Source organism: Psammomys obesus, unplaced genomic scaffold (genome assembly GCF_907164565.1).
Source record: "Psammomys obesus unplaced genomic scaffold, mPsaObe1.curated_primary_1811, whole genome shotgun sequence".
NCBI lineage: Eukaryota > Metazoa > Chordata > Mammalia > Rodentia > Muridae > Psammomys > Psammomys obesus.
In genome coordinates, this window is record NW_026592510.1 from 4,610,202 (window position 1) to 4,628,775 (window position 18,574).

At 38.5% G+C, this 18,574-nt stretch overlaps 1 protein-coding gene across 2 annotated transcripts; it reads right to left on the minus strand.

The window, feature by feature from the left end:
• Window positions 1-828: 828 nt before the first annotated feature.
• Lipf (lipase F, gastric type) lies at window positions 829-17,588 on the minus strand. 2 transcript variants are annotated; one of them, XM_055613917.1, is made up of 9 exons: window positions 17,487-17,588; window positions 17,225-17,342; window positions 15,950-16,049; window positions 14,902-15,011; window positions 12,641-12,777; window positions 6,693-6,839; window positions 4,573-4,644; window positions 4,065-4,136; window positions 829-1,059 (listed from the first exon to the last, which is right to left on the minus strand). In XM_055613917.1, exons 1-9 carry the CDS (start codon window positions 17,586-17,588, stop codon window positions 829-831), a joined length of 1,089 nt encoding a protein of 362 aa, XP_055469892.1. The 2 variants fall into 2 exon arrangements, with proteins under 2 accessions (XP_055469892.1, XP_055469891.1); XM_055613916.1 differs by having other exon boundaries at window positions 15,950-16,148.
• Between the last annotated feature and the right edge of the window lie 986 nt (window positions 17,589-18,574).

Below are 18,574 nucleotides of genomic sequence, written 5' to 3' on the forward strand. Positions count from 1 at the left end.
TTTCATACATTTAACACCACTATAAGCAAAAAAGAGAAATCAAAATGATTAGCTACTTAGAATATGAAATCACATCAAAATTTGGAGTGTTGTTAATAAAACTCCCATGTTAGTGTGTATTTTGGATATTTTCCAAATTTGGGACCTTTAAAATTTTTTCACCAACTTGTGGCAGTTGTACATTTTGGTTCATACGCCAGTGGGAATATTTCTACATCTTGTAGTTACCAGGACATTGATACTGATGTTTAAAATAATTTTGTTAGGTGGTGACAGCTTGGTAGTTGGAGTCTGGATGAGAAATTGAAGGCAGAGCACAGCAGGCATCTCCTGGCCTCCTGAATTTACACTGGGATGGCCTGTTGCTCCTTCACCCTTGCTCAGGACAGTTGGATTTCTTGTGGGGCTCACAAGAAAGAGTAAGTGATGTTTTCAGCATGTGGATGCAGCACTGATCATGAATGGTGAGCAGAAGCAATTTAAAGACTGTCACACACACACAAGAAATGTCATCATTCAGTTCCAGGACTCTCAATGACCCATGGCTCCTAATCTAAATTGAGTTTAGAAAAACTTTTGAGATGAACCAAAAGGAAATTTCACCCTTACCCAGAAACATATTCTAATATCAAACGTTTCTAATATAAGCCAGAAATATTGTATTTCTTTAAATAAAAAAACATCAAAAGGACAAATAAGAGCTTTGTTGATGCAAATATATTTATAAAGTCAAAGCTAAAGTAATGTATATTTCATTTGAAACACTGAGAAACTGTATAAGAGGAGAGAGGATTTTAGAATGCATGTAGATTTTTCTTTTTTTTTTTTTTAGTCTTTTGCTAACATGGAAAGCATCTCATCATAAATCTCTTGAGGAGCATCCATTCCCCAGATAAAGTCGAAGTGATTGTAGTAAGGAATCTCCTTATGGTAAACGAGGTTGGAGAGTTTGGGAAGCAGCATATCAACGTCTTTGGGATCAGCCAGGTTGTCCTTGCCACCATTCCACACTGCGATTGGCACAGTCATGGCTGACACATCATACTCGGGAGGCGTTCTCTACAACATGACATATGGAAGAAGTGGAGTTTAGGCAAGCGCACCTTAGAACCAGTGTCCACTGTTTTAAGTTAACTGTAATGATTACTTCCAGAAAGTCACCGTTACACACAGGGCAAAGTGAACACAACGTAGTTTGGATTAATGCTTCTCAACCGCTAATAGGCCCGTCAACCACCTACCAGTCTTGTTAAACGGAAAACTGACACAGCAGGTCTGGGAGGAAAGTCAGAGATCTCACACACAGAGGTGATGTCAATGTTGGTGGTTCTGAACTGTGATCTAGAAGATTGGGCTTTAGATGATAGTTCATACCAATTAAAACCCTGTATTTCAGTTCAGCTGAAGGAAGGGATTCTTGTGTGGGGGCAGTAGGCACATACAATCGCTGTGTACTTGTGGAAGTCAGAGTACAGCCTTTGGCTTGGTTATTGCTGTCTGTCAAACAGGGCCTCTCCCGTTCACTGGTAGATATGTCAGGGCAGCTGCCACCAAGCTTCCAGTAATTCTCCTGCCTCGCATCTTCTAAAATGGGCTCACTGAAGTTATGGTAGACAAGGCTTACATAGCAAACACTCTTCCCATTGATCTATCTCCTCAGCTAGGACTTAACTAGATCCTGACTGTGGCAGATTGTCTCTATCACTCAGAATTATGATATCCTCAGTTAGTCCTGGGTCCTGCGTCACTTCCTTTGGTATTGGTATTAGTAAATTTTCATGTGCTGTTTCACCTCACTGAGAAGCTCTTCTGCTTGGAAAGCTCTCAGGAAGCTCAGCATGACTCTTGCAGTAGAGCTTTCCCAGATGTTTCTGTTGGATGTTGTAGGTGCCAGATTTGATAATGTTGTCTCTCTACTGCACACCTCTTATTCTTTCACTTCAGAGCCTCATCTGAAGGGGCATTTTACTTGACCAAGTACTCCTGGTTTTTCTTCTTCCAAGTTTTAAAAATGATATCCATTGGTTTTTGTTTTTAATGAGCTAGTATTTTTTTTCTCATTAATTCACTTTATATCCTGATCTCAGCCACCCTCCCTCCGCTCCTTCTCTCCCTTGTAACCCCTCTCCCATCTCCCCACCCCTTTATCCTCAGAGAAGAGAAGGCCGCCATGGGTACCAATCCACCCTGGCACATCAAGTCACAGGATTAGGAGCATCCTCTCCCACTGAGGTCAGGTAAGGCAGCTCAGCTAGGGGAAAGGGATCCAAAGGCAAAACTCTTGACACAGAGCTCTAGCTGCCTACCTCAACAGGTTGTCTTCAATCAATTTCTGCTAGATGATTCTAAGCCTCCAAAGTGATGTTATCTTTTGTTTGGTCTCTCAATCAGGCTGCCTCAAGCATATCTGCTGTATGCTTTGTGTACCTCATTTGAGGTTTGGCTATCCCTCAGCTGAGTCTGTCTATCTGGATTGTGCTATTTTTTTTTCTTTTACGTTTGCTTGCTTGCAATGTTGTTAATAAGCTCATTTGCACAAAGGTGAAGACAAGGCTATAAACCATCTTCTGGATTTCACAAAACAATTGTCCATGGTGTGGTTAGTGACCAGGACAGGGCATTAGGTAAGAAGCTGGATCTGTTGCACACTCATTAATTTAGCCATATATTACTACAACTTCTGACAAAAGGTGTCATTCGCCTGTTTTTTTTATTTTCAGAAGACACCATTAACACATAGAGTTTATAGAGATTCCTAAAACAGAAAAATAAAACAGGAGCATCATCTCCTTAATCCCCATAATCTAGACAGAATTTATTTAGATGCTTTTGTTCTTCAGATAGTTATTTCAAGTATACTAATTTAATATCCTTTAAGTCTGTGTCTTAACACTTTGTGAAAGAGCCAACTTACATGTGCAAAATATTCATTGCATTATTGTTCCAGTAACATTCTTTTTCTCACATTCCTTCATATATCAGTTAAAGTATGGAGACTGTCTATAATAAATACACTTTGTTTTACTTACACATCATTGAGGAAACAACTTCCTTAATGTTATCTCTGCCTACTAAATTAGCATCACTGATTTCAATGCAGAAGTGTTATTGACTCGACTGGAAGAAGGGTGGACTTATGATTGGTACTCAGGGTTTCTACGATTGATTTCCTTGGTTACCAGAATGAGAGCCCAATAGAAAAAGCAAATTTGAAGCAAGTCTGGACTTTGTGAGTTGATCTTACAGTATTAAAAAAAAATCATAAAGACAGCAAATAAGTAAAACCAATGGTTTGGGGCTTTTCTCTATATCCTTTTAAGATTTGAGTCAGGGGAAATAATGAAAATCAGGATTATTCAGTTACTATTTGAAATAAAATTGGAGTGTTTAAACAGAAAGAGTGGGTCACAAACTACTGGAGGGTGCCTGCTGCCTCAAAATTAATTAATGATAACCCAAGAGTTTGCTCTGAGCACATGGTTACAGATACTGTCCTTCCACATCCTGTCAGTAATGTCCTAGTCTGTGAATTCTTCTGTCAGTTTGTATTGACCACCCATTGGGTCAACTCCAGGGCCCGAGTTCTTTGTACCATAGCAAATGAGAGGATTACAAGGCACCTTCAGGCTCAAAAATATTTCTACCTTTGATCTGAAAACACACCACCTCTTTCTACCACATGTAAATGTGTTTCCATGAAAACATGCATTTGGCTGTCCAAAAGAAGAGGGTGATATATGAGAACACCAGTTAGTCTCATGCATGGACATACTCATTGCCCTGTTTCAGCCGGTTGCACTCTAGAGAGAAACCAGTGTGTTCTCGGCTGGCTGGATCATACAGCAGCGCCGTGGAAAGATGCCATGCTGTTAATTTCTGGAAAGTCCTCACAGGGGATGCAGTGTTACTCTGAAGGTATATTTCCAGAGCACAGTAGTGGGATAATGAGAAAGCAGACATCAGCATTGCTTTCAAAAATAGGGACCCAATTATCATACTTTTCTTTCCCAACTTTTATTCTTTGTCTTCTAAGTGGTGAGGATTTTCAGTCTCAAGAAACTTACCTGATTGTGGTGTAACATGTTCATTGCTGGGCTTCCCCAGTTATAGGCTTGAAATTTAGCAGATCTAGCAACCTAATGAGAATTTAAATGTAAAAAAATTACTAAGTAATTAAAATTAATTAGCTAAAAATTCTCATAACCACACGGATAATATTCAATCTTTTCAAGTTTTATAATTATTGAGAAAATATTTTCTCATTGGAAATAATCACTAGCTGTCTAAGATATGTGACATTTAGCATAGGACATATGCGAGTACAAATGAAGCTTTCTTTTAAATATTTTGCTTTGCGTGGAAAAATCATAAAAATAATTATTTCCTTATTTCTTAAAGCATGTTTCCGTAAGATTTTCATGCACGGGGTTAATAGTTATTTTTTGTAGGTTGTCATATGTGGAAGAATTGCCTTATGAGAACATCTTAATAACGTGCATCCAGTTAAGTACCTTTAGGTGATTTAGGTTCAATCCCACAAAATGAACGTTAAGAACATTGGAAAAATGATACCTGGATCCAATGGAGCATGTTTTGAACCGACGTTCCTGATGGATTATGTGCGAGATACACATCAAAACGACTCTAGAAATCAAACACAAACACATAGACATACACAAAGGCTTAGACACATTTGGCTTCTGAAAAACAATTGGCAGCTAAGTTTTCAGATTTCAACCCAGTGTTGTAGGGTACCCTTTAGCGGAAGATGAATAACACCAACGAATCTACAAAAGGAACTGCGTGTTTTAACTGCCACCAGCAACGTGGATGACTAATGAGCATCAGAGTTTTCCAAAGTAGAGTTTGAGACTCAAAGAAATTTAGAAAATTACCCGGTTCACACGCATAGTGACAATCAGTCTAAGGCCAGAAATTTTTCCTTTGTTTTTGAACCTAAATTCTCAACTATTCTACTTAGTATCAGAGTGCAAGAGATTAAATACTATACGCAGATTCCTGCATGATTTTAATATGTATTTAGTAATTGTACTTATATATGTACTATGATAATCATTGTGTATATTTAGCTATAGTATTCTCTCCGGTCTCTAAGTCACCTTGCTCAGACCCTTCAGCATTCTGAAGTTCCATTCGCAGTTTGCACGGGTCAGGTCATTAGTAGATCTTAGACTGTGGACAAAGTCAAGTGCACTAACTGATATCAAAGAGGCTAAGATCTCCCACTATACAAGGAACTTTCAGAAGACAAAAGCTCTAATTTTTGTTTTCTGCATATCTATTTTACTATTATTTTTTCACTGAAGACTCTTGTTGATGTAACACAAGAATCAATCCATATCTTGGTGTAATGAGGACAGGCTGTTGTGTTACATTCCTCATACATAATGACAAACACCCTCAGAAGAAGAAGAAGAAGAAGAAGAAGGAGGAGGAGGAGGAGGAGGAGGAGGAGGAGGAGGAGGAGGAGGAGGAGGAAGTGAAACCTAAAGGAAACATATTTTAAATAATGTAGATGTATTTATCTAGCTAAAAGTGGATTATCAGCACTGATAAAAACAACTGAACCTGCTTGGTCTCCATGAAGACAGGTGCTGTGGTTTCACTGTTATGTTCCCAATGAGTACAGAAATTACTATACTATTATTACTATATTACTATTTTATTTTTAACCATAAAATTCATTTTATTAGGGGTTTAAAATTATAAATGAGAATCAGGATAAGAAGTAAAGCTTTGTAATCCCAGATTCTTGGTAGCTGAGTCAGGAGGATCTCTGGTTAAAGCCCTGCCTTGGCTATCGAGTAAGTGACTAGGCAATTTAACAAGACCTTGTCTCACAATAAAAAAATTATTTAAAAAAATAGTGAAAATATATTTCAGTGGTAAAGCATGGTCCTAAAATTCCTAGGTTCCACCCTTAGTGCCACAGAAATAAAATAAAATACCTCCAAATCAACAGAGGTATGTCTCCATATAATAGTGATATCTATATATATCTATATATAGAGAGATATATATAGATATAGATACACTATAATTATGTGTCATATGCTTAATTTCGTGATCTATTTCTATTAAATATCTTTGCTGATTCAAACTTTACAGTAGCATATTTTATGTGTGAGGAAATCAATACAAGAGTTTAAATCAGTGCTAAAGATAGGACTTAAATTAGGCTGACATGAATCCATATGTTTAAGGGCCTTAGGATATTGAACTTTCTCATATAAGTCTTAAAGTCCAACTTGGGGGTTAAACATGTTGATCAAGGTATGGACAAGCTGTTACCTGCCTTCTCTAAAATGTGTTTTACAGAATTGATGGGAATGGCTAGCAAGATTAAAAGCATTTACAACATTTATTTGATAACTATACACTGTTCCTCAGAAGAGCCTTCCCAATAAGGTTCATTCTCTTCTGTCACAGAAAGGGAAAACTATGCCATTCCCTTAGGTGGTCACAAGCCAGTCATACTTTTGAATGGGAGCAGAGTATGAAATTGGAATGAAGAGTGGCTTGTGATTTCTCTGGGATCTACCACAATGTTCTGGGCACAATTGTGAGGTGACTCTTAGTACTTGTGAATTACCATTTCTAAGTGATGATGATAACACAACCAAAGGTGTTTGGGGAAAATCTCACGAATGGAAGCCAGAATGCATACATACCACATTTAAGTTCTTTATGTCAAATCCACCTATGAGGGACAAAGCGTTGCTCCAGAGATGATCTATCAGCTCCCGTGACCACACTTCGTGATCAAGAAATTGATGTAAGAAGTTGTGTGGTGGGAACATTTTGTTACCAAGTATAATCTGAAAAAAAGGGGGGGGGCATCATTAGAATACGGCAGTGGCCGAGCTGCAGAAAGTCTACTTAATTGCTGAAGCCACTCATACAGATTATGCTTGTACTTTTCTTTACTTCTATAAGTTGTTTTAGAAATTTCCTATCTTTAAAACCTTATCTATCACCATGTACAAAAACCCAACTCCAAATGGATCAAAGACCTAAGTGTGGAGCCTAAAACACTGAAACTTCTGGAAGAAAGCATAGGGAGTACCATATATGATATAGGTATATTAAAGGACCTTCTGAATGGGACTCTCTTGCCCAAGAACTGAGGCCAACATTTTATAAATGGAACCTCATAAAACTTTGCAAAGCAGAATCCCAAAGAATGGGAAACAATCTTTGCTAGCTTTATCTCTGAAGAGGATTGATATCTATAATATATATGTTGCTTAAAAGCAGAAAGCCAACAAACAAACAATCCATTCAAAAAATGGTCTGTAACCTGAACAAAGAATTTTCATAAAAGAAAGAAACGAACAAACAACAAAACAAAACAAAACTAGAAACTGACTAAGCAAACATAAAAACACTAGCTTAGAAATGTTTATTGTCTCTAGCAATCAGGGAAATGCAAGTCAAAACAATCTGAGACTTCATTTTACTCCAGGCAGAATGGCAAAGATCAACAAAACAGTGCACAATAATTGCTTTGGAGAGGGAAAGGAAAAGGAGAGCCCCTCACACACTGTCTGAAGGAACACAAACTTGTGCAGCCACACAGGAAATCAGTGTGGAGAATTATCAATAAGCTAAAAATAAATCTACTCAGTTATATCACTTTAAAAGTCCAAAGGACTCATATCATACTCCACAAATACGTGCTCAGGCGTGTTCATTGCCATTCCATTCACAGTGTTAGAAACTGAAAGCAATCTGAATGTCCTCCAACAAACAAACAAACAGATGATGAAAATGCATAACATATACACTAGGAATACTATTCAACTGTAAAGAGAAATGAAATTATGAACTTTCCAGGTAAATGTATAGATATAGAATAGACCACTGGGTAAGGTAATCTGGACACAGAAAAACAAAGGTACCGTGTTCTCTCTCTTTGAGGCTCCTTGCTGCAGATATTTAGATATGTGAGTATATATCCTGGAGTAACTACAAAACCAGGGAGTCAAAAAGTAACCATTGCCAGGGAAGGAGAGTTGGGGAACAATAGAGAGGGGAATTTGAGGGTACAAGTGATTTGATTGGGACAATGAGATAAAGGAGGGGCTCTAAATAAGGGTGATGGTGGAGATAATTACAGAAATAAAAGGGAGGAGGGTAAAATGACAGTAAAAGTCATAGGAGTTTTATTATTAACTATTACCTAAAGCACCCTATAATACATGTTTTTTCATAAATATTCACATATAGTTTAAATGAAAATTTCTCATCTGGATTGGTAACACTCTGCCAAGAGCCAAAGACCATAACAATAACCCAACACCAGACATGAGAAACTCTCTTTTGAGTTGTTGAAGCTGTTGATCATAGTTGGCCAAGAGACTTCCAAAACATTAAATAACATGGCAGACTGTCATGATTATGTACCAACATGTGTGATTTGTGTAATAAATTATGAGATCTGGGAGAGGAAATTGGGACTCAGGGGAATATCTGTAGGAAAACTGGATGTCTACATGTAGAAAATGCAAATAGATCCATATTTATCACCCTGTACAAAATGAAAGTCCAAGTGGATCAAATACCTCAACATAAAACCAGACACACTAAATAGGTTGGAAGAAAAAGTGGGGAAGAGCCTAGAACTCATTGGCACAGGGGACAACTTCCTGAACAGAACACCAACAGCACAGGCTCTAAGACCAACAATCAGTAAATGGGACTTCATGAAACTGAAACACTTCTGTAAAGCAAAGGACACTGTTGTCAGAACAAAACGACAGCCTGCAGATGGGAAAGGATGTTCACCAACCCTATATCTGACAGAGGTCTAATATCTAGAATATATAAAGAACTAAAGAAGTTAAAAAACAACAAATCAAATAATCCAGTTAAAAAAGGGGGTACAGAGCTAAACAGAGAATTCTCTGTAGAGGAATATTGAATGGCAGAGAAACACTTAAAGAAATGCACAAAGTCCTTAGTCATCAGGGAAATGCAAATCAAAACAACCCTGAGATTTCACCTTATAGCCATCAGAATGGCTAAGATGAATAACTCAAGTGACAACACATGCTGGAGAGGAGGTGGAGAAAGGGGAACCCTCTTCCATTGCTGGTAGGAATGTAAATTTGTACAACCACTTTGGAAATCAATCTGGCGCTTTCTCAGACAATTAGGAATAGCACTTCCTCAAGATTCAGCTATACCACTCCTAGGCATGTATCCACAATATGCTCAAGTACACACCAAGGACATTTGCTCAACCATGTTTGTAGCAGCTTTATTCGTAATAGCCAGAACCTGGAAACAACCCAGATGTCCATCAAAGGAGGAATGGATACAGGAATTGTGGTACATTTACACAATGGAATACTACTACGCAGCAATCAAAAACAAGGAAATCATGATATTTTCAGGCAAATGATGGGATCTAGAAAAGATCATCTTGAGTGAGGTATCCCAGAAGCAGAAAAACACACATGGTATATACACACTTCTAAGTGGATACTAGACATATAATATAGGATAAACATACCAAAGTCTGTACACCTAAAAAAGGTAAGCAAGAAGGAGGATCCTGGGTAAGATGATCATTCCTCATTCAGAAAGACAAATGGGATGGACATTGGAAGAAGGAGAAAATAGGAAACAGGACAGGACCCTACCACAGAGGGCCTCTGAAAGGCTCCACCCAGCAGGGTATCAAAGCAGATGCTAAGACTCATAACCCAACTTTGGGCAGATTGCAGGGAATCTTAGGAAAGAGGGGGAAGATAGTAAGACCTGGAGAGGACAGGAACTCCACAAGGAGTACAACAGAACCAAAAAATCTGGGTACAGGGGTCTTTTCTGAGGCTGATATTCCAACTAAGGACCATTCATGGATATAACCTAGAACTCCTGATCAGATGTAACCCATGGCAGCTCAGTCTCCAAGTAAGTACCCTAGTCAGAGGAACAGTGATTGTCTCTGACATGAACTCAGTGGCTAGCTCTTTGATCACTCCCCCCCTTCCCAATCAGGGAGCAGCCTTGCCAGGCCACAGAGGTAGACAATGCAACCAGTCCTGATAAGCTAGGGTCAGATGGAAGGGGAGGAGGATCTCCCTTCTCAGTGGACTTGGGAGGAGATGATGGAGGGAGGGTGGGATTGGGAGGGAGTTAGGAAGGGGGCTAAGGCTGTGATACAAAGTGAATAAACTGTAATTAATATAAAAATAAAAATTTAATTAGAAAAATATATTTCTTTCTCCTTCTGGGATACCTCACTCAAGATGATCTTTTCTAGATCCCATCATTTGCCTGAAAATATCATGATTTCCTTGTTTTGAATTGCTGAGTAGTATTCCATTGTGTAAAAGTACCAAAATTTCTGTATCCATTCCTCTGTTGATAGACATCTGGGTTGTTTCCAGCTTCTGGCTATTACAAATAAAGCTGCTACAAACATGGTTGAGCAAATGTCCTTAGTGTGTACTTGAGCATCTTTTGGATATATGCCTAGGAGTGGTGTAGCTGTATCTTGAGGAAGCGCTATTCCTAATTGTCTGAGAAAGTGCCAAATTGATTTCCAAAGTGGTTGTACAAGTTTACATTCCCCAGCAGTGGAGGAGGGTTCCCCTTTCTCCACAACCTCTCCAGCATGTGTTGTCACTTGAATTTTTATTCTGATGGGTGTAAGGTGAAATCTCAGGGTTGTTTTGGTTTGCATCTCTCTGATGGCTAAGGACGTTGAGCATCTCTTAAGTGTTTCTCTGCCATTCTATATTTCTCTGCAGAGAATTCTCTGTTTAGCTCTGTACCCCACAATGGCTGGTTCTTTGATTCCCCTTCCCCATCTGAGGGAGGAACAGCCCTGCTAGGCCACAGAGGAGGACTTTGCAGCCAGGCTTGAAGATACCTGATAAGCTAGGGTCAGATGAAAGGGGAGGAGGTCCTCTTGTATCAGTGGACTTGAAAAGGGGTAAGGAGAAGAGGAGAGAGGGAGGGAGGGACTAGAAGGGAATGAGGGAGCAGCGGGAGATACAGCTGGGATACAAAGTTAATAACCTGTAACTAATATTAAAAAATAAAAATTTAATTAAAAAAAGATATTTCTCTCACTTTTGTTGAGTATTGAGACGTTTTGATTTTTTAATTCTCTACCCAAGGAAACACAGCAAGGAAATAGCAGTGTTTTGGGCTAATCAGTACTGATTATATCTAGAATTCTGATCCATGCCTGTGACTTAATGTCTAAATGCCTTCTCCTTTCAATTCCTCTGTGCTTGCTATCTGAAAATCTGAGCAGAAGTGGGAGATGAGGAGTTTGGTGCAGTGTGAAATGGCGGCAGTCTATCTTAACGCTTTAGGTTTTACATAAAAGGTTTGTAGATACGTTTGACTGTAGGTAATATCTTTGGCTTTAGACATGACTACTGAGCTTAGAGCCCCAGGCTAAACCGTTCTTCTAAAGGAAATTCTGCAAATGTGTAGGCATGTCTACATGGGTGGGTTGGCTTGAGTACAGTAGAAATAGGTCATCAAATATCTAAATAAGTAAATGCTATTAATTCATTCCCATGTGTTTCTGTTCAATAAGGCACAGAATATTTAGGGTCTATTGAAATCTACACTACTGACCCATGAAATTTCATTTCTTAGAACAAGAGCTCTTAGGCATCCCAAGAGCTTTTAATTGGAGGTTGCACAGTATTTACTGTGCTCCTTTATTGATTTCTTTGCTTTCTTTATTTTTCCCTCCATTTCCATATTCTTTTTTTCCTTTTTCCTTCTCTCCCAAGTTTCTTTTCCCCCCTAACCATAATATTCTTGTTAATTATTTGGAGTTTTATATAATGCACCCAGATCACACTTATTTCCCATTCCTCCCAGATCCACCCTCCCACCCTTGTACCCCCTTCCAAAAAAAAAAATATCAAAAGGCAATAAAAAACAAACAAACAATCACCCTTCCCCAAGCCTAATTTGTGTTGCCCATATACTCATTGGAACATAGGCAAATTCCCAGCAGCCAGGCCCTTAAAGAAAACTGAGTCCTTACTACCTCACACCCCGATCCTGCCAAGAGTCATCAACTGTGAAGAGCTACACTTCAGCATCTTTATCACAGATTTTAAGGAATCTCTTAAATAACTTCCTGTCTGGAAACAGTCTGGACTGTTTCCTTTCTTTTTCCTTTCTTTTTTCTTTTCTTTTCCCTCTCTCTCTTTTGTTTTTCTTCTGGCAGTTCACAGGGTTGGGGAGTTTTCACAGAAATCTTCCCTATACTTCTGGCCCAATTTGGGATTCTTATTTGATTATTTTTCTCTGCTTTTCACACTCCATTCCCAGTTGCAAGAGTGGAACCGTTACCTTGACACAGATGTGTATAGTGCTTGGCCAGTGCAACATCCCTGAAAAAGCAAAAGACTTACTGGCATTGACAACCCACTGGAAACTAATCAAAAACAAGGGAGAAAATGGGGACCTCAGAGACAAGAGCATGTCCACGCATTCTAATGCTGTGAGAGAGATAACATAAAAGATGTACAATTTACTTTGAGGATATGAATATCTTCATTCCTAAAGTACCTTTGTTTCCTTTGATCACTCTGAAATCCAATGGCAATTGTGTACCTTAAATGTAATCACATACCTTGACAATAGGTTCAGGAATAACTGTAAGTGCTTTGAGAGGAATTGGCAAATATATCACAGTAGCAACTGGAGCTAATGCATAAAACATCTTGATTTTTTCAGCCAGTGTAGGATTGGTAGAAAAGGCAATAAAACCTGAAATAGAACAGACCATCAATGAAAGATGTGTGTGCATGTGCATACTTTTCTGTTTCTACAAGTGTAAATATTTCCTTGGTGTTGATAAAGATGCCATCTGGGGCAAGCTGTGAAACTGACACATTAGTTTATTGAGATATGTGTAAACACGGTGATAGCATTTTAAAATATCCACCGACTAACAAAAAGAGTTGCTATGTTCAATCTTCAAGTAACTCAATATAGAAGCAGAATGAAGTCATGCAGAGTAAAGGCATTCGGTTTTACTCACCTCAATACGTTCTAAGGAATCAATTGCATTGCGTCTCAATGCAGTAATTTTTTTAACCTCAGATTACAGACAGAACATTATGTTATATTAAAGATTGTCACCGAACATTAATTTTATGAGAGTCCCCTCTAGCCAAGAACAGTTACTGGCTAATGCCAGTAATCTCAGTACTCTGGAGGCTGAGTCAAAAGGACTAGGAGTCTGTAGCCAGCCTGAGTTCTACAGGACAGCCAGAACCAACAGCAACAGTAAAGATGCCTATGACTTCTTTGCAAGCAATTTTAAAAATAACCCCTCAGACTACATTTCACCTGGCTTTTGGATAACTAGTAAGCACTTCCTCCGTTTGTATTCCAGAATCCTGGCTGCCCTTGCACATGATTGTTAATACTTCTGAATTTGTTTCTTGTATTAAATAACTCTCATCTTCTAAATAAAAGTCAGACTTTTCCTAAGACCTCCTCTCTTGGCTGTCTGAATTGACTCCTTGGGATATTAAACTCAGTCTCATTGACTGGGCCTCCTGTTGAATATTTTCAGTCTAGTATTCTTCCTTGAACTTCAGATTGTTTATTTCTGACTCCCTGACATCTTTATCTGAATCTTCAATAGATGACTCAAGTGTCCTCACACTGAGCAACTAATGTCCTTATATATCATCTCTTCTCATAGTCTTCCTTCCTCACTTTGGGTAATGAAATCTTTACTATTTCAGGATCCCAAGCCACAAACTCCGGTATCATCTTTATTCCTATTTTTGCTTTGCATGCCCTATATTCAACAATTTAGTAAAGTTTGTTGGCTTTATCTCATTTGCACACACACACAATCATGCACAAACACATATATGTATATATGTATGTACACACATGCTATTTCATTGAGCATCATTATTCCCATAGCTCTGCTCACTCCCAGTAATCCAGCTCACCATAATCTCTGGCATGAGCTACCATATGGGTCCTCTAGTTGCTTCTAAGTTTCTGCCATTGGTGCCCTTAGACAATTAGAAAGATCATAAAACGGATCATGCAACTCTTTTAAAATTCCTGTGTGATTTTCTTCTTAGTTATATTGGAAGCTGATATCCTTACACTATCCGAGGAACCCCAAATACTCTGTCCTTTCCAGCTGCCACAATGTTTTTTCACTGGTTCTCTCTCACTGGTTCTTACCCTGGCCCAGCCCCGTGATGAAAAGCCTCCCTCTCGTTCCCTGAACATGTTCTCAAGCGTTCCATTCTTTACACTTGCTGTACCCCCTCCCTGGAACATCAGGCTTCCACGAATGCATACAGCTCCTCTACATCTTTAGTCCGAGGTCATTTTTCGGTTTTCTCTGTTGAAAATGGCTTTGAGAGCCCCGTGAAATCCCTTCATATCCTCCATGAGGTACGTTTTCCATAGCATTACCATGCTTTGGTGAATTCCACATTGCTTTTCATCTGTTACTTTTCTACCTTTTTTCCCCAATCTAAGTAATATAAAGTTAGGGATATTAATTTATCTTCTTTGGTATATTATTTGGGCAAATGATCTGGGTTCTATGAAAAAAAAAAATTGGTAGAATAAAGAGAACGAATTCAGCTGGAAGCTGGAAGATGCTGCCTTGAGATTCAGGTGTCCTGAGCTGGTACCCAAACCACTCTATTGAGCTACTGATAAAGACAATGACACTTGTTTGAGTTATTTATCCCATTGTTTGATTTCTCCATCTCTCGAGTAGGAGGATTGACTGTCCTTATAACACTGGATCGCCACGAACATGGAATTTTATAAATTTGAACAGCAGTGGCCATGCTACTGGACAGGGGTGTGGAAACTGTACTCAGTCTTGGGCTTTTTACTTACCAATAGTGGTGCCCTGGGAATGACCGACATAGTGAATCTTCTTTTGTCTGGTTTTTTGCACAATGAAGTCTATTGTGGCTGGAAGGTCATATTTAGCCATCTCATCAAAGCTGTAAGAAAAAGTAAATCAAGCTATATAGTTTTAGAAACTATTATACCATATAATATACATTATATATAACAGTTTTAGATGCTATTATATATATGTATATATATGTATATATAGTGATACATATATATATATATATATATATATATATATATATATATATATATATAGTGAGTACCAGGTGCCTTTGGAGTAGTTGATAGTAAGCATTTTCAAACAATGAATAATGGCTGCAATTTAATCTAAACAAGATAGGTATCTATGGGTAGAAATTATCTTCATTCGTGAAATGGAATAACATATTTAATAAGCACTTATATTCTACATTCTTATTTCACTTAATATGAGTCCCATCTCTTTAGGACATTCTTCACAAATCAGCCAGAATGGTACACAGATGAGAACTCTTATACTGAATAGCAGGCTTCTCATTGTGCACAGAATGAACCTCAATACCCAGCTTCAAGAACTGGTTCTTGTCAACATGACTAGTGTTCTTTCGTGTCTCTCTCTACCTCTTTCTCATTACAGCAGGTACACGTGGATGTGGGTTCCCTTGATAGCGTCCCAAACTTTGGGATTTTGATGTTGATGGAGGCTGTTGTTCCCATTTGCCCCACTTCTGACACCTTCCTAGTCTATTGGCTTCTCCCTTTGGAACTTTCTAGAATCAGTGATTTGCCTTACATCTTCACTTTGACTGTGTTGTTCATTTTACTTTTGTACATCTCCCTGTCTTGGGTAGGAAGATAACAGCAAGCTTAAAGGGAAAACTAGCCTTAGAGTGAGCTGTATACAAGATTCAAATAAAAGATTAAAATGATAAGGCTTCCTTCGCCAACTACACCTGGAGTGTAGTTGACTGTGATGGGGAAACGAGAATGAGCATGCCTCTAGAGCCCAAATATATGTCCATTTTGAATTATTGTCTTTCTTTACCCGAAATGCCAGAATTCAGCTGAGCCTGGTGAAAAATATAAATTTTTCTTGGACCATGCATTTCCTCGGCTATTCCCCAGCCACACATCATAGCCAGCATCTGCCAGAATGAAGGCCAGGCTGTTGTTTGGCAGATTTTCAATCCAGTTTGTGGCTGATGCAATCGCACCATGCTGCAAAAACACCACAGGTCTTTTGCCTAGGGAAGATCATTCAAAACGTTATAAACTTATTCCTTTTAGTAGGTAGACATGTGGTCTGACATTTTGTTTATGTTGTATTTGACACCTTAATTATCTTTTTTTAATTGTCTCATGTCAAAATTGATCAAATTGTACACTTTATGTGTTTTTAAAGATTCAATTTATAAGTGTTTGTGTATTTGTGTAAACCTGTATGAGTTTATGTGAGCCTCATGTATGCAGGAGCCTTCAGAGGCCAGAAGAGGGCATCTTCTGGAACTGAAATTATAGACAGCTGTGAGCAGCCAACATGTGGGTACTGAAGATTGAACCCAAGAGCTATGCAAGAACAGCTAGAGCTCTTAACCACTGAGCAATCACTTTGGCATATATATTTTATTTTTATTCATTGCATTTGTATTTACCAACACGGGACCTTGCATATGCTAGCAAATATACCACTGACCACATCCCATATTGTACATGCTAAATGTGCTTACTCTATTATATGCCAGTTATGTGTAAATAGAGATATTAAAAAGATATCTAAGGAAAGTAAGCACAGTATAGATGTAGATTAAGTGTAATAAAGTTATGTTTCACAACTTTACTGTTATGAGAAAAAACATGAAAATTTAACAATATTAGCAAAATAAAATGACCTTTATTTAAGAAGTAGATATTTAGCTGCCTCCCAGTCTTCCCCTCTAAAAACAACCTGGCTAACTTTCATTCCCTGGGATTCAGTTACTATTCAGTGTGAACTGTCTCTGATCCCTTTGGCTGCATTGGAGAACTGTACTAGTTTGTCTATGACAGCAGGACAGCATTTTATCAAAAACGCTTTCCTATTCCTCTCATGATCACTTTCATATTCTTATCAATGTCTCATTCATCTGATTGCCATCTGTTGAAGATTGGAAATACAAGTTTGTGTTGCATTTCCAGAGTGATCTGGACTTATTTCATTCTTAGAGAGAAATGAAAGGAAAAAAGAAAAGCGTGAAAGGTGGGGTGCGAGATGGGGGAAGGAAAGGGAGGGAGTGCAAACAGAAGAGGAAAAAGGTAGTGCAGGAACGGAAGGAATTTCTACCTATATTCTCTGAAATTTTCCTCCCATAAGGAATTCTGTAGACCCCCAAAACGTAGCCATCTTCAGTAATAACTTCATACTCTTCACTTGGATATCCCCAGTAAGTTATCATCTGACTCTGAGGGAGAAAAATAAAATTAAACTTTTAAGTTTTAATCATTATAAAATGCATATAACAGATATTTCTAATGAGTTTTAACTGCTCATTAAAGAGTTAGAGCCATCATGACTCTTATCATAGTACTATCCCTCTTTAACTCACAATATTCATGTTTGCCTCAGGGTTTTTAGGAGCCGGTTTTCCAAACAGGCCGTGTGCGCCTCCAAATGTAGCTATCACACTTGTTACAAACAGCAGCCACATCTTGTATTGACCTGAAACAAAGAGATAAGCTATATTGGCGTTAGCCCACTACTCTTCCGAAACATTCAGAATCTGTGCAGATTTTACCTTTAAAGAGAGCTACAGGGACGAATGAATTTGATTATGTTCTGTCAAGCAAAAACTTGGGTAATATAGATAAAGGCAAATTAATCTTAATGTTTGGAATGTTTTCACTGTGATTGTTTCTTCTTCTGTTTATGTGTGTGTGCTCATATGAGAGCATGTGAATGTTTGTATGTATGTGTGCCTATGTGTGCATGTGTACACGCATTTTCAAATAGGTATATGTAGCAGGACAGAGGACAACCTCAGCTGTTGTTCCAGAGGAGGCAGGGTCTTCCAGTGGGCTGGAGTTTACTGAACAGGCTGGGTCATGGGTCAGAGAGCCCCTGTGCTCCATGTGTCTTAGCATTTCTCCGCTCCCTCAGCTCTGGGACTCCCAGCGTGCATCACCATGCCCTGTTATTTTACTCACTTCTGGGCATAGAACTCAGGTCCTTAACCAGCTATGTCAAGTATTTTACCAGCCGAGTCATCTACTCAGTCCTGAATCTATTTATCCTTTAGTAGCTTGCAGATCATATTTCTGTATCAATGTCAGTAGAACTAGGAGTGAGAGCTCTCTTTCTCGAGCCTCAATAAGCCCTATAGGTATTGTCTTGACGTCAGTTTGTGGAGAGCAATCTATAGCCTTGAAAACAGTGTGGTGGTTTGAGGATTCCCATGGGACACTTTTGACCAACAATTCTATTAGACATGACCCAATCCAGATACTGAAAGCTTCATTTGGTGAAAAGAGATGACCATTATTATTTGATGATTTTATTTACGTTTCTTTCATATGTAACTTTTATTTTCTTAAATCACATGTTTTGGAAGTAGTCCCTATTGAAGCTGTATGATGGATGAAGTCCTCCTTAACTGCCATCTGCTCTCTCAACCTCTTGAGTGGTTTGTTGAAGTAT

Bases quoted from the DNA above. Each gene is read 5' to 3' on its own strand.
- Lipf (XM_055613916.1), bottom strand. From the start codon at position 17,588: ATGTGGCTGCTGTTTGTAACAAGTGTGATAGCTACATTTGGAGGCGCA. The intron at 15,012-15,949 runs GTAAAGAAAGAC...TTTTTCTTACAG, and splicing joins GCTGAATTCTGGCATTTCGG to CTTTGATGAGATGGCTAAAT. The intron at 1,060-4,064 runs GTAAGTTTCTTG...GTCATGTTGTAG, and splicing joins ACATGTTACACCACAATCAG to AGAACGCCTCCCGAGTATGA.